At 35.5% G+C, this 24,020-nt stretch overlaps 3 protein-coding genes and 1 long non-coding RNA gene across 14 annotated transcripts; 1 reads left to right on the plus strand and 3 right to left on the minus strand.

The window, feature by feature from the left end:
* Positions 1–2,591: 2,591 nt before the first annotated feature.
* LOC140961910 (probable polygalacturonase) lies at positions 2,592–6,432 on the minus strand. The gene is made up of 5 exons (XM_073420690.1): positions 5,604–6,432; positions 4,711–4,831; positions 3,612–3,860; positions 3,206–3,359; positions 2,592–3,125 (listed from the first exon to the last, which is right to left on the minus strand). The coding sequence occupies exons 1-5, from the start codon at positions 6,084–6,086 to the stop codon at positions 2,600–2,602; spliced, it is 1,533 nt and encodes a 510-aa protein (XP_073276791.1). The 5' UTR covers positions 6,087–6,432; the 3' UTR covers positions 2,592–2,599.
* Positions 6,433–9,739: 3,307 nt separating this feature from the next.
* On the plus strand, positions 9,740–14,552 carry LOC140961465 (uncharacterized). Of its 11 annotated transcripts, XM_073419997.1 has the most exons (4): positions 10,199–10,451; positions 11,208–11,294; positions 11,505–11,584; positions 13,633–14,552. In XM_073419997.1, exons 3-4 carry the CDS (start codon positions 11,557–11,559, stop codon positions 14,538–14,540), a joined length of 936 nt encoding a protein of 311 aa, XP_073276098.1. In that variant the 5' UTR covers positions 10,199–10,451; positions 11,208–11,294; positions 11,505–11,556; the 3' UTR covers positions 14,541–14,552. The 11 variants fall into 11 exon arrangements, with proteins under 11 accessions (XP_073276093.1, XP_073276096.1, XP_073276097.1 ...); XM_073419992.1 differs by lacking the exon at positions 10,199–10,451 and adding an exon at positions 9,740–10,188 and having other exon boundaries at positions 11,144–11,584; XM_073419995.1 differs by lacking the exon at positions 10,199–10,451 and adding an exon at positions 9,740–10,188 and having other exon boundaries at positions 11,208–11,584.
* A 4,306-nt stretch (positions 14,553–18,858) lies between these two features.
* On the minus strand, positions 18,859–22,115 carry LOC140961591 (12-oxophytodienoate reductase 3-like). The gene is made up of 5 exons (XM_073420230.1): positions 21,929–22,115; positions 21,655–21,795; positions 20,590–20,720; positions 20,129–20,311; positions 18,859–19,827 (listed from the first exon to the last, which is right to left on the minus strand). The coding sequence occupies exons 1-5, from the start codon at positions 22,006–22,008 to the stop codon at positions 19,166–19,168; spliced, it is 1,197 nt and encodes a 398-aa protein (XP_073276331.1). The 5' UTR covers positions 22,009–22,115; the 3' UTR covers positions 18,859–19,165.
* On the minus strand, positions 21,101–21,648 carry LOC140961592 (uncharacterized). The gene is made up of 2 exons (XR_012172374.1): positions 21,463–21,648; positions 21,101–21,150 (listed from the first exon to the last, which is right to left on the minus strand). It is a non-coding gene; the product is annotated as an uncharacterized lncRNA (long non-coding RNA).
* Positions 22,116–24,020: the final 1,905 nt, after the last annotated feature.

Here is a 24,020-nt window from a genome sequence, read left to right on the forward strand (position 1 = left end):
ATATATAGTTTTGATATGCTACACACCTACCGTGCACACTTATGTGAGCACCGATGATGTGTCACTCACCTAACATATATTAAATCACATGCAAGAGACATCAGACATAAGAGATGGAACCTAAATAATTTAACTTGAAAATTTATGTGGCTGCAAAAATTGTGAGACATGCATCTTTTTATTCGATATGATTTATTAAAAAAATTATTTTTATTTCAAAAATATTATTTTTCACGCAAAACATATATCGTGTTGACACATATGGAACCGTCTTATATAAAAAATACTCATTAATTAATGTGTAAACATTAAAGAAAACGAATTATATAGAGTGAGGTATACGAGATTTGATTGTTAAATAAATTATTTAGAATAATTCATAAATCCATATTGTTGCATGATCCTTTTCTTTTAAATATCATAGATATTCTGTACAAAAATAGAAAAAAATAAGAAAAGGTCATTTCAATTATATTAATATACTGTTTTATACATTTATTTGGACAAACTATAAATATTTTATTAAATATGGGGACAGCAATAACTTATAATGAAATTGTAATTTTGTAATATAATAATGAAAGTTTATTTGAAAGCAGGGGCGTAGCCAAGCTTTTTTTATTGTGGGAAAAATTTCTTATAATATAAATTATACATATAATTTATAAATTTTAAATAAAATACTGTCTACCTCTAAAAAGAATGCGGATTTAAAAAATGCCACATATATACAGTTCAATATATAATTGGTAAAAACTTGTGAGACGGTCTCACGGGTCGTATTTTGTTAGACAGATCTCTTATTCGGATCATCTATGAAAAATATTACTTTTTATACTAGAGTATTACTTTTTATTGTGAATATTGGTAGGGTTGACTCGTCTAACAGATAAAAATTCATGAGATCGTCTTATAAAAGACCTATTCNAACTTGGGTGCAAACCTCAAAAATTTGAGGTACCTACACCTAGTATTTTATAAATTTTAAATAAAATTATTAATTAATATGACTGCAAATTGAGAACCCGGCGGTGGTCCACCACACTCAGAGTTCTCCCTCCCAACCATATCTCACCACGTGGCGCATTTAAGTAGGGCTCCTCGCAACTAGCCAGCATATCTTACTATTTTCTTTGGAAAACTTTATGAACTTTCCTAAAAAAAGCAAAAATTTATTACAAATTTTAAAAATAGAATTTAGTATATTTAAAACAAAAATAGAATTTAGTATATAATATCGTTTATTATAAAATTTGACGCTTTAATAATAATAATAAAAAATCTAGCAAACACAACAATTGATAAAAGGGGAATCAAATTTTTTCACTCGATATTATAACTAATATATATAATATAATTTATAAATATATTTAAATGGATTTCAACTAAGGTGAAGAAAAAAGGTAAACACAACTAACTACATATGATTCGATGTTGATACAGCGTATAAAGAGATCTCTGATAGCTTTGCGATAGGGGGAGTGGTGTGCAATGACGTGGGCTAGCCTGTGTTGGCGTTTGAGAAGAAAATTACTGAGCCACAATCTGTTCTTATAGTTGAACTTACAGCTATTACGGAGGGACTCTCATTGGTGCAGGATCATCACTTTCAACTTCATCAAATTTGCTCGGATTCTTTTCTGGATGTGCAAGCAGTCACACGACCAAAAGAGAACTTTAGCTATGTCGGCACTTTTGCAATTGATATCCAACGACTTATGAGTAATCATACTTCTATAACTTTGAGTCATGTGATGCGCTCAGAGAATAAAGTGACACATTCATTAGCTTCTTTTGTTATTTCTCCAACATCCTCGTTTGTGTGGATGTCAGAGACTTTTACTCCTTGGTTAGTAAATCTTGTAGTTTTAGATCTTGATATTATTTGAATAAAATTACAAATTTTACAGTAAAAAAAACTAACTACACATGATTTTTTGAAAAGTTTTTAATAACTTCACGAAAAAATTAAGATGGTATTTTTATGTAATTTCTAAAAACACAAATTTGACTTGTAAAAGAATCATTTGATTCCTAACTCAAATGTTACATCAGAATGGTTATTTTCTGTATGATTTTATACAAAATGTTAATATAATAATCTGATTTGTTTTATATGTTTTATTTTAAATTAAATCCAGATTATCGTTATAAATATTTTATGTAAAAATACACCGGAAGTTTATGTAGCATAGAAAGGGACTTGATCGATCGATCGATCAAATGGACCACAAAAATGGAATGTAATGTAAAAGTTGAACCATCATAATTTTACTTGAATAACAAAACTTCAAAATTGTACTTTCATGGCCAATAAAGGCATTGGCCAAAAACAAGAACAGGAAAACACATAGGATGTGTGGTTCGTGGACCAGGATAGTGCTCAATGGAGAGAAGAGAAAACTAAATAAATTATGACATTTGCCATGACGTTTGTATTAGTAAATGATGGTCATTCGCACCCAATTCTTCCTATAGTCGTATCAAATTTATAATCATCCAACTCTACAAATTTGAAGGCCCCGATAATTTAGTAAAACATTCATATATTTCAAAACTCGTCGTCCTAAAATAATGGCGATGTGCCAGCAAAAAATATTCAAAAATCATAATCAACATCTGATATATTATGAGCGAGGGATGGTCTAACCAAACGTCCCCTCTCATCGTACAAATCCAAATTTTCACAGGGAGCGGGGAACACAGCCCCTATAACGCGTCCCTGCACATAAGAACACTGGAAAATGTGTTTCTTTTTATAGGTTATCCCCACAGACATGTCTTGGAAACTCACGTTCCATATAGGAATATCTCCACTCCCATGTATTCGAACCGGAACTCGAACCCCTTCACCGTGAACCGAGGTGTAACTGATATCTTCCAGTCGAGGAACAGCCTTAGGATCGAATCCCTCGTCCGGATGTTCGTTGTACTCTGTCTTGATGACGATTCCCACACGAACATTCTCGAACGTCAGGTTTCTGTATGTTATGTGTTTTACATAACCTCCTCTTCCAGGGGCAGTTTTGATCCGAACAGCTCGTCTGGAGTTCCATACGTGGACATTTTCTATGGTGACATTTGACACTCCACCAGACATCTCACTGCCTATTGATATACCCGCACTGTGAAACAAGGTGTCTCGTTTACTATCAGAATAAATCATGGAAAACAAAGGTGGTACGTACAAGAATATATCACTCACCTGACCATGGAGCGAACAACGAGGTTTCGTATAAGTATATTCGTTGAGGGTCTTCCATAAGCGATTCCGTATTGATCCCAACCACTCTTTATGGCAACGGCATCATCCCCAACACTTATGTAACAGTCCTCGATCACCATATCTTCACACGAATCTATTCATCCAGAGTCAATCATCTTAGATCAGACAATCCAATAAGTAGATAATTGGATTCAACGAAAGGAAAGGCTTCATAAATTTCGAAGTCGACCTCAATATCTTTACACAATCACAAAACATACTAGTATCAACTATAATAGAATCTGATCAATAAATTGCATTTTACGAGTTACATAACAACAATCTGAAAATGAATAACTTGCCCGTTTAATAACAATAAAGACAAAAGCAAAGATAATAAACTTACCGGGGTCTATGCCATCAGTATTGGGAGCTTCAGAGATGGGAGACAGTATGGTTACATTTTTAATCGTAACATTCTTGCAGTCATATGGATGCAGAGTCCAGAAAGGAGAATCACGTAATGTTATGTTAGAAATCAAAATGTCGCTAGACCACATGATCTGAACAAGTGGTCCTCGGGTGTGACTAAGAAGCTTTTGCCTAAACTTCTTCCACCATGCTTGACCCTGACCGTTAATGGTGCCGTTGTGACCTGCATCAGGAATTACATGTAGGGATTTTTCGATGATAAATGTATAATTATATTTGAACAAACATTTTGCACACCCTGAAGTCAAGAAGATTCAAAATCATAAAAAATCAGTTGTCATTTGGAATTTCCTGTGGTGCTATACTATGTAGCACACCAGTGAAACACAGAGAGAGAACATGAATAACTTAGGACATGTAAAATATAATGAAATGACTACAAGGCTAATTTCTTAGAACGCCAGTCATGTATATGCATTTTCCATTAGGACTGCAAGCTATTTTTTATTCATTTTTAGTGAAAAAATAGAGTTCCATTATCACAAAAATGTAAACTACCCCCAAAGTTAACCACCCTCGTGAAAACTATGACATGGAAACCAACAAATTCAAGGAGTGCTTCTGAGACAAACCCATGAAGATACACACACAAAATCATCTTTTCCAGGTATCATCTAGACCTCCATGAAACTCAACTAATCCACAAGAGAAGTGTGTTAATATGTTAGATAAAGAATTTTCAAGTAAAGTATGATAGGATTTACATTCATTGCTACTCTCTACTAAAGAAAGATATTCACACTGAGTGTTTCTTTAGATTTCCAATGTTCACAAGGGCGGCGCTAGGAATTCGAGCAACCTACTAGAATCTCTAAATTTAGGGTGAAGGTAAATTTTACATTGCTGTTCTATGTTATACAGAAAAATACACCTGGTATTACATGAAAATTCAAAATCATCCCTACTAGTAAATCTTTGGCTCAATTGTTGAGGGCCATCCGATGTTCCTATGAGGAAGAGTATCTGATTCCCTCCTTTCTAAAAATCCTGAAGTTCATCATTAAAATGCTGACCTGTAATTACAACGTCTTTGAGATTTTGTCCGTGGATTAAACTTCCATATCGAGGGCCTGGATGCTCTCTCCCATATCCATATGAAGGCAATGGAGGCAAGAGAGGCCAATATCTCTCATCCTACAGGATATTGCAGAGTATGAAAATAGCAATGAGCACAGATTATAAAAACAATGAAATGATAACCTTGAAGAAAGATGATATGTGCAACGATGAAACCATCCAGCTAATCAAGCACACGACTTGACTTCAAGAACCACATGGTAACGTCTAAATCTCTTTCTTAACCCATACTACTTAAAATTCGTTTAATAAAATAAAACTAACAATATTAAGCATGAAAAATGGCGATGAGCTTAATTTCCAATTTTCGCTTCTCCTTCCAATTTTCCAGATCCAAATTCAACCGTTAAAATAAAAGTTCTTATAAGCGGAATAAATAAGCAGCTTGGCTAACCAACAGTGACCATGCTTGGTCTCACAAATCTACCAAACACCTTTAGAGGTACTTCACAAAACAGTGTCATGAACGAATTAAGCGCACAAAGAAATCACAGAAGTATTGGGAAACAGGTGAACAATCCAAAAACTTTATCTATTAGGACTGAAAGCATCCCAAACTTAAGCACGAATACACAACTTACTGCTCGGCGGATGTGTATTTGAAGCATTCTGATTTTTCAAAACGGTTTAATTTGTTCAGCATTTAAAATTTTTAATGACAAGATACACTCTCAATTCCAGAAAAAAAAAAAAACCCATGTATTATATATATCAAGCTGAAAGGGAACGGGAAAACCATGATTAAAAAATTTACCACCTAATGGAAAATTTCAAACCTTTAGAATGAAATTTGAGAAATTCCAAACCTGAAGGACTTAAAAGGACTCACATCGATGCCAAGAATAACAGCATCCTCAGCAAGGAATAAAGTCATATGACTCGTGAGATTAAACGGCGCCGTAAGCCAATAACCCGGCGGCACATTGAGTTGACCTCCACCCCTCTTCCCGAGCTTCGAAATCGCCACCACAGCCCTCTCAAACGCCGCAGTATTCACTGTAACCCCATCTCCAACCGCCCCAAAGTCTGTCAAGTTAAAAGCAACAGGACGTAGCCGGGGAAACTTCCGCGGAGCAAATCCTCTCCGAAAACTGAAGAGCCGACCGGACGCCGCGTTTATCTGCCAATAAAATACAACGAACAAAAGGGCCAGCCAAATTGCTGCCAGAATGGCCTTATGGCTCGAGAAAAGAGCGGTGGGGATCCAGCGGCGATTGTGTTGGTGGTGGAGGTAGTTAGGGGATGGCGGGGACCACCATCTCCGCCACCAAGATGGCTGGCTTGATGTGGATGGTGATGCCGTCTCCACCATCTGGATTCAGGCACTTGTGTGAAACCTTTGAGCCAATCAAGGTAATGTAGCAGTCGGAATTGGTGTTTGGTCATTCAAAAGAATCATTTTGGTGATATCAAAATCCTGAGAAGGTGAACAGTCCGGATCAGCAGCCTCTACAAGATGAATGTGGAGTGCATTCAAAGGCTGGTAGAGTGAGATTCAATCTGGGCAAGACTTACATTAACGATAGATACAACAGTCAGGTTAACGTGCTGCCTTTTGGTATTAACTACCACATGTTACACAAAGAAATCATTCATCCATATATAATCGCTCAAACACGAAAATGTCGGGTCTCCACTTACAAAATGTTATACTCGTATGTATATTTTATGTGATACAGTACAAAAATATTATTAAATTAATTATATCTTTTTATTTTACGTTTTATCGTCATCTTACGTGTCGATCTAAATGCACTTCTTANATGAGAAAAGTACCGTATATACGTCAAGAATTAAAGTGAATGAAGCAACAAAATAGAATAACCTGTGAGCACCATCCATATGTTGATCTTCCCAACCAACAGGGCGTGTCCGATTGGCGTGCATCCGTAGGCTCCAAGTCACAAAGAGTGGCCGACCAGTAGTAAAAAATGGTGGTGTTGGTACTAGGAAACCGATAAGCCCATCCATTAGGCCTTGCTGAACCAAGAGCTTTAACAAGACCATACTCATGCACCACATCTGCAACATCGGATGTTTCGTTGTCGCCGCCTGGCACCATGCACATGAGAGAATGGAACTGTTGCCTGCCCAATGAATCACCAACAAATTCTAATGTTTTGCCTTGCATTCAGCAGGCGAGAATGGCATTTTAGAACTCTTTCTATTTTTGAGTAAATATAGCAGTTAGAATTTCATGTCACCGTTCCTGACACATGCAACATTTTTTTTAAACATTCTCTGTTATTTAGATGAAATAGGAGAAATCTAAACAGAAAAATTGTGCATGCATCATATTGATGAAGGCAAATGCTAATGGACTAGAATGGACCATTTTCGGGGAGGGTAAATCAAGGAGCATAAAACATTATATTATGTCAAAATCGTATTTTCGCGATTAACATGGATAACAATTTACCTTCTTTGACACCATTCTCACAACTTTATTAACGATATTGTTGCCAACAAACAAGTGAAGAGAACACTAACCATTCAATTTTTTTGTATTTTTAAGTTTCAACTAAAAAATACCGAACTTTTATCAATCTACAAAAAAATTTTAGTATAGCTAGTGATAATCGTAACTTGAATCTTTTAAACTGCAGAGTAGTTCATGTATAATGTTTTTTATTGTTTTTAAATATTACCAGCAAAACTATTCATCTGGCCTTCATGTTGAACAATGATTATCATACATTTGATTTTCAAATGAAGGAACTTGGTATATGACCTTTCTTTGTCTGGACTTTCTTATCAGACGTTGCCGCTGGAATGTTTCCGGTTTGCACGCTATTGACAAATGGCTCTTCAGTTGCAGAGTTCATTGGCACCGCCAAATGCCTCTCGCCTTCTTATGATTCATTTTCTCCAACTGACTGTTCTTTCTGCTCCAGTTCTTTGAAAAGTACTTCTTGGAAGGTTTTCTGCACAACATAAGAAATTTCAAAATCTGGGGCCTACCAAGTCAGAAAGATTTCTTAAAGAACTTTAGCATAAATGGAATTTGAAATCAAATCATTTTTAGTTGAAATATGATACAAATGTCATACTGGAGGCAAATAAATTAAAGGTAGAATTGCAATAGGTGGGGACGTTTAATTACAAACATTTGTATACACATACTTGTATGAATACTTTAAACAAAACTTCAACAAGTCCAACCCAAATTTCTTATTTTTCATCATTTATTTTCCAGTAATCTCTATTTTCAAAAATAGAGATTTTGTGTGCGTTTTCTTGTTGTTGGTGGTGATATTTCATTTAGTAATTATCTATTTTTCTATGTCTAAGATCTCGCATATTTAATTTATATCAAGTTAAATTAAGTCGAGTTTTTGTAATAAATTGTGTAAGATATTTTTTCATGATCTTGTTCATTATTTCTCGTCGGTTTTTCTTAAAAATAGTAAAATCACAAAAAATTATTGAAAAAATACTTGAAATAAATTACAGTGGAACAAAAAAATTAGCAATAAATTGATCAAAGGCATTAAAAATAAAATAAAAAAAATTAAATTGATCAAAACATAAATTTAAAATAAAAGGAAAAGATTATGCAATTTTGGAGGACAAACTTTCGTAATTTATGTTATCCTCCAAACCATACTCCACTGCTACGGTGGTCGTCCAGATATAGAGATCAATGTAGCAATCTCGAAAATAAAAAATGGATTTAAAGATGGGTCAAGGAGCATAATCCGTCTTTTATTGTGGAGAAATCGTCCATAATAGCGAGAAGAGATATTTTGTTTTTAGCCACGGTCAACTATTTAATTAAGAAAATGACCTCTACATATGTACATGAGAGTAATTTTCTTAATTAAATAGTTGACCGAGTTTATTTTATAAATTTTCCCGCAATTTGAGATGTCCTAATAGAACAGTTTTCCATTATCTAATTATCTTCTTCCTATTATCATATTTCTTCTTCTTAGTTTTCTGACATGGCTAGCTTATACTTGCAAGAGGAAAGTCATCTCGAACAATGCTGATTCTAACAAAAAAACACATTTTTATCAGTTATCTTGATTTTTATAGAGAGGATTATGTGAATTCATCTTCTACGAAATTGAGACCGATTTTGAAAAAATCAAAATTACCTTGTGAAAATGCAAAACTTTGATGGCATCTTGTTCTTCTATTTTCTCTCTAATTTATTATCATGTTAAAAAAAATTCAAATTATTTGAGGAGGGAAATCCATAAGAAAAGAAAGAGATGAAGTAACTTATTTGGAGACAGAGAAAAATAAAAGTATTTTTAAAAAGAATACACAACATTTTTTTAAAATAACACTAACAAAATTTCAAGATTTATATGTGATGAGTTGAGGTGACAAATTTTTCTGCTTGAAAAATTTGAAATGGGGCAATTTTTCAAATCTCTGAAACAAATCGAAAACGTATATGAGAATGTTATCCTCATTGCCGAACTCGCTCCAAGGCCTCCAATAATAATATAATTACTACTAGTAATAATAATGATATTTTATAATAATTTAAAAAAAATCAAATTCATAACATTCAAATCTCATTCATGATCAAACTCGTCACCTGGTAATTATTATATGGTTTCATCTTTTTTTCTTATTGTATCAATATTCTGTAAGTGAATGTGAAGATTTTTTTGGTTAATTCAACCGATATTTGAAGCGATGATTGAGATAATGATTTAATTTACGTCAGATCGGAATGATGATGATAAATCCGACCACCTCGTTTTTTGAAACGAGGATATAGACTAAGATAAAGATTTAATGTCCGTCGATTGAGACAAGAATTTTGAAGCCAATTAAATAAAACCGAGTATGAGGATATGACGTGGACTTAATCACGTGGAGATTAAATGAGGAATCTTCGATTAAAAAATAGAGACCGGGTATCCGATGGACGGTTGAGATTTCCCACCACTGAAATTCAATCTTTGTATGTCGGTATCCGATGGACGGTTTAGATTGCACAATGAACCCACCGAAATTCAAACTTTCAGCGATGGTATTCGATGGACGGTTGAGATTGCACACAAAACCCACTGAAAATCAAGTTAGAATGCACCCTCCACCACTGGAAACTCATATCCGATTTCTGAATTCTGCCACCATCTACACGGAGTTACCGCAATATCTTAGCCGACGGCGGTGCCATACTGCCATTAGCTTCGGAGAGTAACAATTGTGGCTTCGATATACCGATCGAAATGCCGGCATTTGCTTACCGCGACATGAAATTGTTTTTCGATATATTTCTGACCGGAGTTCTCCATTACCACCTCGGGCCTGTCCTGGTGGTGCTGGAGTGTCGGAGTCGCTCGCAGGGATATTCACTCGGGCCTTCGATGAGGAAATACAGTGACAAGTCCTTCGGGAGGCGGAGTGAATGGAAGGAGGGCCTGCCGTTGGAAATATGGATGCTCTGTGTACGTAGCTTTCTCAATTTTTTTAAATAGGTGATAATCGTGGAAACTATTATTACTGAAAGTGATCATGCTTTTTCGATCGAGCTAAAATTTTTGTCCAACGTTCTGGGTTCTTTTTGCCTTCTTAGATGGAGTGGGTTTTATTTGTGCTGGTATATTTCGGGAAACACCCGTATAAATTGATGAATATTTCTTGAACACAATCCTCTGCGTGAAGATGACAGTCATTGATGACCTGAATTGATCCATTTGGAGATTTAACGGTAAAATTGAAAAGCACTAATGCTATAAAACTGAGTCACACTTGCCGGCTCTGTTGAACGAGATTCTGAGCTGACTTAGGTGCACGAATGAGGGTCTTGAGATTTTTTTTTTGCTAGATTGTTTTACTATGAATGGTTTTGTTACTTCGAAATCGATTTATTATTTTGTGCTTCTGTGCTTGGGATTTCAGTGAGATGTTTAGAAATCTATCATTGTCTTCCATCTATCTGCCTTGACCGCCTTCTAGTGTTTTGATGCCTGCCAGATCATGTCCATGCTGTTCTTTGCATTTCTATCTGACAATTCATTTTATAATGCAAGCTACGTAGGGCCTGTTTCTATGAATCCACTAGCCACTAGGATATGAAAAACTGTCAAAAGATGCATTTCCTTTTTTTTTTCTTTCTCGATGTGTATATTCGACATCCCTTAGCTCCCTCTCTCTCAGCTTATGATATGTGGCTTATGGATCAATGAAAACACCGCTAAAGAAATTTAATATCTTTCCTTTGTATCTGTATCACTTTATGAATCCTGACCATGATGCTTTTTCATGGAGCTCGAGATAATGACTATCTTTATTGCTCTTCCTCACATGCTTCTGCCTATTGTAGTCACTAATTTAGCAATTAAGCCTAAAAAGCATTGGGCTGTTTTATAACGCTATCACTAGATTTTTATCAATTTACAGCGTCCAAAGTTACCGAGGCCAGTAATTTGTGTGCTCATGAGAAAGTTGGGATTTTTTTTCTAAGGTATTGCTGGTGCTAAAGTGACTGAACCATGTCGCTCGCTTCCACACTGGGAGAAAAGTTGCTACTGCCATGCCCAGTTTGACTACAGTCGAGTCTCTATATGTTCTTGTATATTCATGCATGATGGTCAAATGTTCTGAATTTACTAATACTTTATAATTTTATTTCTTTTAAAATATTTGGAGTTTGGACTTTTAAAGTTTTATGTGAAATTTCTTTAGTGTCTTAGTCAGTTGGTTTCATTATCTTGGCAAGCCGATAAAGTATGCTCATTGTACCAGAATCATCAACTCTCAGGAATACCAACGGCTGTAGGAGCTCATAATGATCAGGAAAGGCTCTAACAATAATGGATTGTCAATTGAAGACTCCTTACGGTATGGTGTATGACCTAGCTTCAGATAAAATTTAGGTTATTCATTATGATTTACTGCATAGTTTCAGGTATGATTTCTGCTATCGATAGTTATTTGTTTGTCAACATTGCTTAGATCGTTGTCCAGATTTGTACGTTTTTAACATTCATAAGATTGCTGTCATGACCTCCTCCTAGAAATGTTGTCATGATTAAGTAGTGATTTTTCCGTACTAAAAATTTGTCGTTAGTTAATTGTTAAAAATGGAAATATCATGTCATTATATGCAACAGTGGATTGTTTAGGTTTTTAATTTTCTGACGTATGAATTGTACGGAATAGTTAGAGATACCTTTGTTTCACAATATTGTCGTTTACGACTTAAGCCAAAATCCGTCATCATTCATTAAGGTAAACAGCCAAAATTATGAACGACTACGTTATGTTGATTTGAACAACATAGCGACGAACATTAGATACTTGAACGAGTGAAGACACGGTAATATTTATTTTTAATATGGAATAACTGGTAGCTTCGAAATAAATGTACAAAGTTCATTCCTATTGGGTGGCACAAGGTATCTATAAGAAAGATTTTGTTTTTGTTTTGCTTGATATTACTACTCCCATAAAGTAACTATGATATACTACCCTGAGATGTGGTTGTCTTTATGCGGTCCTATTGTGGGTAATTTATTCAATCGACGGGTTGGCGGAGCTAAAAATTTATCTTAATTTGATGGAAGGGATAATCATATCATTAAGCTGTTAACTTCTCGTATGATTGCTCTAATTCTGTGGACAACTGATGTTTTTGCAACAGTCAGCATTCGAAAAACCATGAACTCCCCCCCCTGCAAATATTTATTAGCAACAACATGCATGCAAGTATTTAGAAAACCTTAATCCATAAAATTTTTATGGTGCTTGGATTTTTTCTTCTTGAGGTTATTATTATTATTATTTTGGTTCTATGATGAGTAGATTAAAAAGACTGTGTGAGTTCAAATGTGTTCGCAAGTTTATTGTTAAGCTCTGCCAGAGTATATGGTTAAATTTACGTTGCTTTACGTAAGTTTGCTAAAGTTTAAAAAAAGCATAAAGTGTGAAACGGACTATTCTTTTTAGGTTTCATAATTGAGATGAATGAAAGAAGACATTGAACCGGGGAAGGTTGAATGGAGAAGTGTAAAACTTTTGGACTCATTATAATAGTCTAGGTTTTGTAAATTTGTAATCCCTCGGAAATTGAGGATTTGGTGAATAATTGGTTCTTTGATTTCATCACCTTTCTTCATGTGCAACAAGTGTAATGCTTTCACAGAGGCTTACTGACTGAAATGAAAGAATCGTGATATACCATGGGCTTATTGTCATAATCTCAACAATCACATTAATTCACCTACTAAAGATTGTTTCTCTTTGAAAATTTCCTACTCAGCACAGTTAATGCTTGTTTTTTTGTGAACAGTAGATAAGAACAACTTAATGCCTTCATCTACCAACGTTGGATGTGCTTGTATTTATAAAGCGTGTTGGGTCGTAGAGTCCTCTTAAGAGAAAAGGTTCTATTCAAGAATTTTTTGCCGTAAGTCGCCTTTGGTTTTTCTCATAGCAAAGAAGTCTGCTAGATGTCTTAGTTTTGAGTTTGATATAAATGAAATTTTGAATCAGCTGCGTGGCTTTTCCTGAAGAAAAATGGAGTGGGGATTAATTTCCCATGACTTCCATGAATATCTTCTGACTGACTTTGAGCATCTGTCTCTCTGATTTTAAGAGGATGACTCAGATAACGTGCATTCTTTTTCATTTTATTTAATTCATTTGCATAGATTCTCATTTCAACCCTTTTACATTTTTATTTTCAGTTCCTCCCCAGCAAACACACTCGAGCACTCACATTCTTGATTTTGCGTTTCTTGATTTTCTGGGTGGCTCGTGGTTACTGCTAATTACTACTCTATCACAAGTCCTGTTTCTCTGTTTCGCTTTTGTCATTTTGTTATATCTAAGTTTTTACTTGGAATTCAGGTTTGAATTTCATGCTTAACAGGTTTGGCATCTTACAGCTGTGGATATTCTCATGGATGGTTTTATTCCCCCTGTTACGCTAGAGGAATCCAAGATTTTTCAGAAGATTGATAGACAACTGTACACCATTCTCGTGCGAGATCTTTGGCGAAATCCCTTAGAATGCCTGCAGATCATGGGACTATGGCTTTGGTTTGAACGGGTAGGCTTTAGCAGTGCCATTAGTAAGATCTTATCGCAACCTCTGTTTCTTATCAACGAACTTGCTGATGAGGCCATAGCATGCCTCAAGTGCATGGATGGTGTCCAGTTCCCACTCCAATTTGAAGCAACTGAAATTCCGCTCACTCAGAGCATCCTGCAAAATGACGTCTCTCTCAAATTTTTCCACCTCCATCGACTTACTGCTCATCCTGAAATTCAAACCCTGATTGAAGAAGTATACATCCCTGTACTATCCGACATTATGGAGAAAGCCTGTTATGGTGGTTTTGGTGAAAGCTTGAACGATAGCCAGATGAGCATGCCAGGTCATGCTGCATCAGGTTCGACCCTGATGATTTCGCAGCCATCTTATGATAACCCTTTGATGCAAATCTTCTCTAACATAAACATTCATGGAGGCACCCCTCCTTCCCAAAGCAATGTGGCTCAGGCAAATGAGCCGGCACTATGCGAGAGGACGATGTTTGCTACGTTCTCTAAAGGTTACCCCGTCACTGAAAGTGAAATAAGGCAATTTTTCTCGAGGGTCTATGGGAACTGTGTAGAGTCGGTCCACATGCAAGAGGTTAGGGTCGATGAACAAGCTCTCTACGCAAGAGTCGTGTTCCTCAGGCCAGCTTTCTTAGACAGCATTCTTAATGGGATGAGCAAAGCGAAATTGTCCATCAATGGCAAGCATGTTTGGATGCGTAAATTCGTGCCAAACAGCGGCAAACCGTAGCCATGAGGAGAACCCGACTCCTTTGACGTGCACCCCCATCTATGTTTCTCAACTGTTATCTTTGTTTCGTGCCTCGCTGGTTTGTTTTCCAGTCTTTTTTCTTGTGTCTGTCTACCTTGTAATGTTTTAGGATCCAAGTTGTGTTGCAGTCTTTTGTTTCCGTAGTGTTGATGGGGGCGGTGCATTTCCTTACTAATAAAAAGATTTAGTGTAACAGTGGCTGTTATCTATTATTCGATCACCGGACTTCGATGCAGAACACCACACACACACATTCGAGTTACTGTGGTTTGAAAATTCCCCAAAAAAAAAATAAAATTGTGTTTGATGCTGTTTAGGGCATTTTTATAATTTAACCAATTATGAAAATGTGAAACGATGTTTCAAAAAACATATATAAAAATATAGCATTGTAGCATTGACAAATAAATTGGACTCAAAGGAATCTAGATGCTTGGTTGTTGCAAAAAGCTCGAGCGACATGTGGTTGAACCATGGTTAACCATGTCTCGAAAATATCGCCCAATTAATTATAGAATTAAATGAAGAGATATTGAAATTTAAATGAGTAATCAGATATAATTTTTTTTTTAAAAAAAAAAACCATTTTTGTTAATTATTACGTTAAATTATCAATATCAACATGCAAAGATTTCCATGTGACAGTTTAACTTTTAGCTACACGAATCGGAAGAAGTTTCAAAGTTTAGCCATATAAAACCAGTGTTTATTAACAAACAGCTTTCTCAAGAATGAGAAGTTAATCAAACAGGCTGGATTTTCTGAGACTCAGAGCCGGAAAGTTTCTAGCTAGCTAGTATCATAAAATTGGCTCGATGATCTCGTTAAGGGGTTCGAGTTCTTCCTTGGTTATCAACCTGAATTCCTGCATTGAATTATGCAATCACTGTCACGATGTAAATTAAACACGGTTTGATGAACAAGATATGATATATCGTGTAGAGTCTTGCCGGGGAGATCACCTGCTGGTGGCTACTTGGATTCTTAGGGAAGAACTTATAATTTGTTTTACAAAAAGAATTCGTTTCAATGCTGATAAAGATTACCGAAGTAAACAGAACAAAATGCTTCAAGCAAGTGTTGAGATGAGCTGCTTCTTCTAGACCCAAAATATTCTGGAAATGTGAGTGATATATATGCCCATACACACGGAAAAGACGTTTTACTATAGTTTTCACGATGTCTTGGAAGTTCGGTGGAAAGGGTAAGCCTGGAATCCATGAAGAAAGATCTGAGTTTGATAAACCAAGTTGATGTCATAAGAATAGACACACACACACACACACATATAATAGATATATGCATCATATATACGTACACATCGTGTGTGTCAGTGTGTACCTATTTTTTGAGGGAAGATGGACTCATCCTCGAGCTGAGCTTCGATCCAGTCCATTAAATACTCGACATATTTTGGAGCAGATATCTCCATTGGTTTCTTTACGGTCACCCCATCAGCCCATCGGTACTCATACCTGCACATCCAAGAATGACTTCAAATATTATACATAATCATGGCTACTTCAGTGCACATCCTGAAAAATCAAGTGTGACAGATGAATTGAAACGATCGATTCCCACTAATTTAGCAAAATCAGTTTTTTGATATGACATGTCAAAGGCTGCAGAACATCTATCATAACAAAGAACATAGACAAGATAAAATATCAATGAATCAGATAACATACTTCGGTCCAGCTGACATTTTATGACAAGTTTCCGGTGTGCAAAACTCGGTTAGAGTCGCGTAAAGAACACTTACTTTATTAAAGAAGTCAGAAGCTTTCCAAGGGAGAAAGAACTGGTAACTTCAAAACATAACCAGTAAAACACTCTCTATGTTATTCTGTTTAAATTAGTAGATTGATCGCTACAAACCACATCGTATGCATGCATTTATTCAGAAATGGATCGAACAAGAACACCTTTCTTAACAATATATATGCTAAAAATAGGAACGAGACATCCACCATAGTCGTAGAGTCTTGACACTAGACACACGCAGTGGATACCGGAAAATGACATATTTTGGTCGGTTAATTATCATAACTCAATCACTACATGAGAGAAGATTATAACTCGATATGTTCACCAAAAGAGCTCATTGAAGAGAGCATAGATATGCATCTATACGCAGCGTATTGATTCTACGCTGGGTAAGTATGGCAACTTAAGGGAAGTAGCGGTACTTCCCCCAGGAGAGGATCTTAACGAATGGTTGGCCATAAATAGTAAGAATCTGCGTGTAATTCATTTGCCTCTCGTAATTTTCTTTAGATGAAATTTGATTAATTCTGGCTAAATCCATTAAAGTTTTTCCTAATTAATGCTATGTAATATCTATAACTGTGATGTGCCTGTTATTATCTCATATCGGCTAGCTTTATAAGTGATTGTGAAAAGACGTGCAAGTTGCAACTTTGAGAGACACTCACATTTAATAGACAGGTGTTTTGGATTTGAGCTCTACAGCCTTATGGACGAACGAAACAAGTGAAATAATTCAAATGTTGAGTCAAAGATCAGATTGTAAGAGTTATTTTATTACCTTACTGCCGGGAGAGGAATTCTTCTTAGGACGGAAAGTTTTCTGGTTTTTCCTGCTATTAAATATCACAGAAATTAAATCAGCAAGCGTGCATGGCAAAACAATTTATAAATAAAAAAAGATTGAAAAAATAGAAGTCTAAAGAATGCCATTAATTTTCATCACTCGCTCGAATTGGTTGATTTAAAGCTGCAGGAAATCAATTTTTTTAAAAAAAAAAAAATTTAAAAACAAGATTGCTGCATGCAAAAGTACGAAACTTGATCAACACATTGAATATAAACAATGAAGATCAAGTAATTTATCATGAAAACCACAGTTAAAAAAAAAACCCAGCTTCGGATTAAGACCAAGCTACGAAATCAAGAAATCTTCGTTCAGCATGCCTAGCTAGAATAAACAAAACAAACATTAATAAAACAAATAAGAATCCGATACATGTATCGTATACTAAGATACCTGCTTCCAATTCCAAACAAACTCATGATTATAAACAATCTGTTGAATTTTTTTATCAGACCCTTATAGCAATATATTATCAGCTTTTTTTTTCTTTCTGCTTCGATAGTTAAAAAGGTTTTGCATGTTTGCTTATCTGTTAATATAAATAAACAGCCAGGTGGGTTGGATTGGAGGTTGACAGGCTGGCTCCTTGGAGTTCAACTAGAACCCAATTAGCTCTGGTTTGCGTTCAAGTGTATATCCAACAATCCATGCACGTTCATTCCTATATATATAGACACACGCATATATAGGGTCTATGATTTTATGCAACCTTAAACTAATACGCTCTATCTTGGTCGTTTCTTTCTATATATGTTGGGACCCGGGATTCGAGATAAGGGGCCACTAAATTTATTTTAAAAAATTATATATCTATAAAACCCAATTATTTTAATTGTAGCATACGTACACACACACACACACACATATATATCTAATTTCGATTTTCCCTTTTTTCAGGTGGAGATGGATGGACTATATATCAGCGTGTTGAGTCGGGCGTGCATGGACGCAGCCTAGTCATCTGTTTGTGCATGCGTTTGTGTCTCACTCTCCATAAATATGTATTGTCATGAGTGTGTATATATATATGCGTATGCATTTGGTGGAAACAGACAAGTTTTTTTAGGCGCTGCCATTCTCACCCCGCTCCTTCATTTCAGTATATATATATAATATATATATATACACACACACACACACACACACACACATACATGGGTGTGCGTGCAACGATATTTTTTTACAAATTAAGATAGCATAGAATTCTTAATTACTGTTTTCTCCATGATTTTGCCGAGCAATGGAAATTCAGTGAAAAGAAGTTGTTACAGTGGGAATCGATTCATCAAAAGGCTAGCAGAACATCGTCTACCGTACCTATAGGCAGGCGAGTGTCGATTGGAATAGCAGGAACAGATTTTCAATCATGAATTTACTCTGGAACTAATGGAACCGCCAACATTTTCACAATAACCAAAATGATAAAATTAATAGGATTTGCAGAGCCTAAAGTTTGTGCAACGTTCTCTAAATTACGATAACTATGTAAATCGTATTGATAAACTGTTCATCAGTTCATGTACAATAAGCAAAAAACTTCTTTTGAAAAATTAATCAGAATTTTATGATGACCAAGACTAAAGCCCTATTAACTTTGAGTTTAACATTTTTGTTTCCACCCTTCGAGAAATGGATTATTTTTAGCATTTATTATATATATTTATTCGAAAATCATAACAGTGATTAGAATGGAATCCATGTTTCTTTCTTTAAAACTTTAATATTCTGGGATTTCCATAATCAGGAAGAGTAAAAGATCAACAGATGATTACATAGAATTCAATGTTTCACAATAATTTTCCTCTCAACAAATACACAAGTTTATATGTAAATCTCGAGTCTTGCAAAGCCAATTTCAACCAATATTATGCTATATTGCACAAAATACACACATCCAATTAAAACTCTGCATCAGGCCAGGAAATTGCGGACCATGACCAACAAGCTATACTGCTCAAGCTCTATGCTCCAGATATTGCAATACCGACGTTCAAAGACGCGACGTGGGGATGTTATTCATAGTATCGTTTCCGAGAAAAGGGTAGTCGGTATATCCTATGACTGGATCATGCGTATAAAAGGTAGCCCTGATGTACTTGGTCAGAGGTGCATTGATCTCGAGTCTCTTTACCAAGTCCGGATTTGAAATAAAGAACCGACCGTACGCCACCAAATCAGCGTCGTCCTGTGCCACGGCCTCGATTCCTAGCTGCCTAGTGAATCCGCCACTACATATGAAAGTTCCCTTGTACGCCCTACGCCAAGTCCTCATGAATTGGGTCTCCTCTTCCACACTGCCAGGTCTGCCTGATTCTGTTTGCCCATAGGCCGTGTATCGGGGCTGAGTCACGTGGAGATACGCCAGTTTTGAGCCATGATCTGTTTGAATCTTGTTGAGTCTCTCTACTACTGCGAGTCCCAGGGTGAGTGGGTTTGAGTCCATTGCGTCGAGGTGGTCTATTGCCGGTGAAATTCTGACGCCTACTCGGTCAGCTCCGATGGCTGACACGGTTGCTTGAACAACCTGTGTTAAAAATTTGCAGCGGTTTTCTAGAGACCCACCATATGCATCTGTTCTTTCGTTGATTCCATTCTTCAAAAATTGATCAATGAGATACCCGTGAGCCCCATGAATCTCGATACCATCAAAACCTGCTCGTCTTGTAATTATTAGAGGCAATAAAAGGAACTCACTACATATCTGAGAAATTCTAGAGTAAGAAAATGCGATAACATTTTGATGGCTGGGCATCTTTCACTATATCAAAAGATATAAAAACATCACTATGAACAAACTAAATGAGCAATTTATTCCATATAATTGATCTACCATAATGCTTTCACACTTTTTTTATTTTCATCATATGTGAAATCATCACCACGAAAAGCTTGAGAATTCAAATGCTGAACTAAAAGCAATCTCATGATTGATCAATTTACAAGTTTTGGTGACCTGCTTCAATAGCATTCAGGGCCGCCTGACGATAGTGTTCTACCAACTCAGGGATCTCACGAGTTTCCAATTTACGTGGTTTCGGATAAATCTGGTAACTCCCGTCAGGTAAAAGCACCCTCCACCTATTGGATATCGGCTTGTCCGTGGATGAAACCGGAGCAATTCCACCCGGCTGAAGCACTGCGAACACAACCAAGATCATGTTTAAATTCATCATGGGACAAAATGCTAGAAAAACGATGGGACTCAACTTCAAACATCTCCCTAATATCGATCTAACATATGTTATGACAAATCTTGGTATAATAGTTCAGATTTAAGAACATGGATTGAGAATCAGATCAAAAGAAGATCCACCCTTTATAAGCAACACTAACAAACAATCAACTGAATTACACCGTCGAATATCGAATCAGAACCACTATCTATATATTTCGAGGACTTGAGAAAGACAGTACCTTGATGAGAAGCTCGGCCAACATGCCACAATTGACAGAAGATAATAGCACCCTTAGCATGAACAGCATCCACCACTTCCCTCCATGCCTCCACTTGCTCCTTGTTAAAAATACCTGGCACGTGCGGAAACCTGCATGGATTCAAACAACAAACGGAAAATACAAATGAAAACAATATTACCATGTACGTATAAAATTTAATAACAAGTATTGATTAAAATTATAAAATATAGGATATAATTATTCACTTATTTCTTATATTTCTTACACTGCGTCTGCAAGGATGGTAAGTGTACATAAGATTAACAAAAGAATATGAGTTTGATGATTAGAATAAGGGAAAACAAGTTAATAGAAATAATCTAAGAAATTAAAGTTAATAGAATTAGATTGTAACTAATATTTTCAATCTGAAGAAAAGGGAAAGTCCAATAATGGACTCCCTACATGATTTTGATCACACAAACAAAGATATTTAGTGAAACCCATTATTTTTAAAACATAAAAATAATAATTGGGATGGTAGTTTGGTCAAATAACAAAAAAAATAAATTAAAAAAACTTAATGAAGAATTTGAAACGATGGTGAAACCTCGGATTCAATATAAATGTACCCATTTCTTGCCAACGAATTTTTCTGGTTTTTCAAGTCATCTATACATAAAATTATATTGAGATTTGAGGTTAGAAAAAGAAGAAATAAATATACTTTTATTGAATTCAAGATGTCGCTTTTTTGCTTTGAAATATTCCTTTTTTAACATAAATTTACGTGTAAGCCCGCAAGCAGTTCAACTTTAATTTTAAAACACAACCTTTTTAGCTCACTGGATTTTTACTGGGAATTTTAACAGATTTATTTATTTTTAAAACGAAAGAGCTTTTTTTTCTTTTTTTTTTTGTTGCAATTATTCACCCAATGGGTGAGCATGAAAATATAAATGGGGATGGACCACACAAAAGCTTTTCCAAGAGTAACGAGCTTATTAACGTAAGATCAGTAATGCTACTGGGAGGGGCAATAATTCTTGCTTTCCCTACCAGATGCTGGATTTACGAAATTACCCTGCGGCAGTGGGGGAGATCATGGTACCCTCTGTGATGAGGAATCCACCTTTTGTAGCTCTCTGTGTGTAATATTGAGCGAGGGCAGGCTGGGGGATGCTGTTCAAAGCTCTGCATCTGGTCATGGGAGCAAGAACCACCCTGCACACAAGATAGATCATTTCAAGAACAGCAAAGATTCACCGAAAATACGAGATTAAGAAGCAGAAAATTGATCTGGAAAGTTGAAGGAATTATTTATTCTCAGGTGTTGGGGAGAAGATCCATGGCTTACCTGTGAGAAAGATCGAATATTCCCATCTTGTATGGTGAGAAAAGAGATGGACTTCCTCCATCCAACTTCGTTTCCGCCATTTCTATACAATGAAGCTCCGCGACGACTCGAAAGGTAGAAAGAGAAGTTCTGCAATGATTTCTTTATTGGATCTTTTTTAGGGAAAAAGGAGGAACGGAATGGTGTGCTATATATTAAAGAAGCTTGGTTTCGTGTGGTCGGTGGGGGTAGTTTTGTCAAAGACAATAATGCATAGATTTTCTTGAAATAACAGAATTAAGATATTGTAGATTTATTCCCATTTACGCACGCTGTTCATATGTGAGTCCAATGTCCAATCTGATATAATTGATTATATATAAAAATTTGTGTCACACGGTCTCACGGATCATATTTTATGAGACGTGTCTTTTACTTGAGTCATCCATAAAAAAATATTATTTTTTATGCTTAGAGTATTACTTTTTATTGTAAATATCGATAGGGTTGACCCATTTCACAGGTAAAGATTCGTGAGACCGTCTCATAAGAGACATACTCTTGATTATTTGATAGAATAATTTGGATTATTTATTATGTTAGATTAGATAAATGTAGCATAGATTCGAATCAAATTTGAGTTGAGATTTGACCATAAAATCTAGTGATTTGACTTTCTATCTTAACCAATATTAGAGAATTATATATATATAATTTCTCATCGAGCTGCTTGGGAATTACTATTTGAATTGAGATTGATGATCAACCTCAAGTTAAGCATGCTTGAAATTCAGTTCGATTTGCGTGCCATCTTACCCTGAATCGATATTGAACATAAATTATTTTGTTCGATAATTTGTAAGTTACTCGCGAGCATCGATAGTTTATTAATATAATATAATTATATATTAAATAAATAAATTTTGAGCCTTTCGACTACTTATTTTTGAGCAATAATTCATGAACATGTCGAATCTTTCGAACATAATTTGAACAAAAAATTTTAAAATTTTCGAAATTCGAATCGAGCTTGAATATAACTGATTTGAATCTTCAAAATTTTTTCATATTCGGTTTGTTTATACCCCTTGCTTGGATGAAGGGATTGGAAGTTATGGATTCGAAATCCATTAATTTGAAATCATTAGATTGTTTTGATCGATTTTAAATACACCTCATCATTAAGTTCTTAACTTACGTAAATATGAGAATAATTATGGTGATATCCCTTCCAAACTCAAATTTCTTCCCCAAATCAAATTCTTCCATCGATATGTAAAAACTTTATGTATAAAATGTGATTTTTATGGCAATAGTGATAAACGAAAACATAATTGGCATTATTTTTAGATATCCCATTCACTTCTAAAAATGTCTTTATTGGAGCTGTAATTGGGTTGGGCCAGATATGGACGATGGTCTGGACTTCGACTGTCACGGTCAGGCCCAATTTTTGTATACAATATGGACTTTTCTCTGAGTCGCTGTGCCTAATCTTATAAGGAAACCGTAACATTCAATGAATATGATCGAACCTTACTTTTCAACGATTACAGACAATTCATAGCAAACGGACATTACAATATCATGCAAAATATCCGACACGTAAAAAAGTGGAGAATTTAACATGTGAGTTTATGTTATACACCGTTGTGTTTGTATAAGATGATAAGTCGATTATCTCATTGTAAAATAAAAAAATATTGATTGCTCTCATATTTTTTTTTTTTTAAAATAAGATAATCGATTGATATTTTATATAAAACAAAATCGAAAATAAATCTTTCGAAATAACATATATTGACCGGAAGTTAACATGAAGCACCCATTCTGTGAAAACTGCACGTGGCAGCAGTCCAAGGAATGGGTACAGGCAATGAAGTAAAGCCACTTCCGCCGTTAACCAAACTTTATTATAGTAATTTATTAATCTTTAATTAAAAATAAATAAAAATCAGACACATCGGATCCTTCTGACCGTACATATTTTATTGNTGCACACTTACCGTGCACACCTATGTGAGCACCGATGAGGTGTCGCTCGTCCAATGGATACACAAATATATATATATGATGTGACTTTGTTGAAATGGATGAGCCGGGTAAGGAGCTC

This window comes from Primulina huaijiensis, chromosome 16, assembly GCF_012295235.1.
Source record: "Primulina huaijiensis isolate GDHJ02 chromosome 16, ASM1229523v2, whole genome shotgun sequence".
Taxonomy (NCBI): domain Eukaryota; kingdom Viridiplantae; phylum Streptophyta; class Magnoliopsida; order Lamiales; family Gesneriaceae; genus Primulina; species Primulina huaijiensis.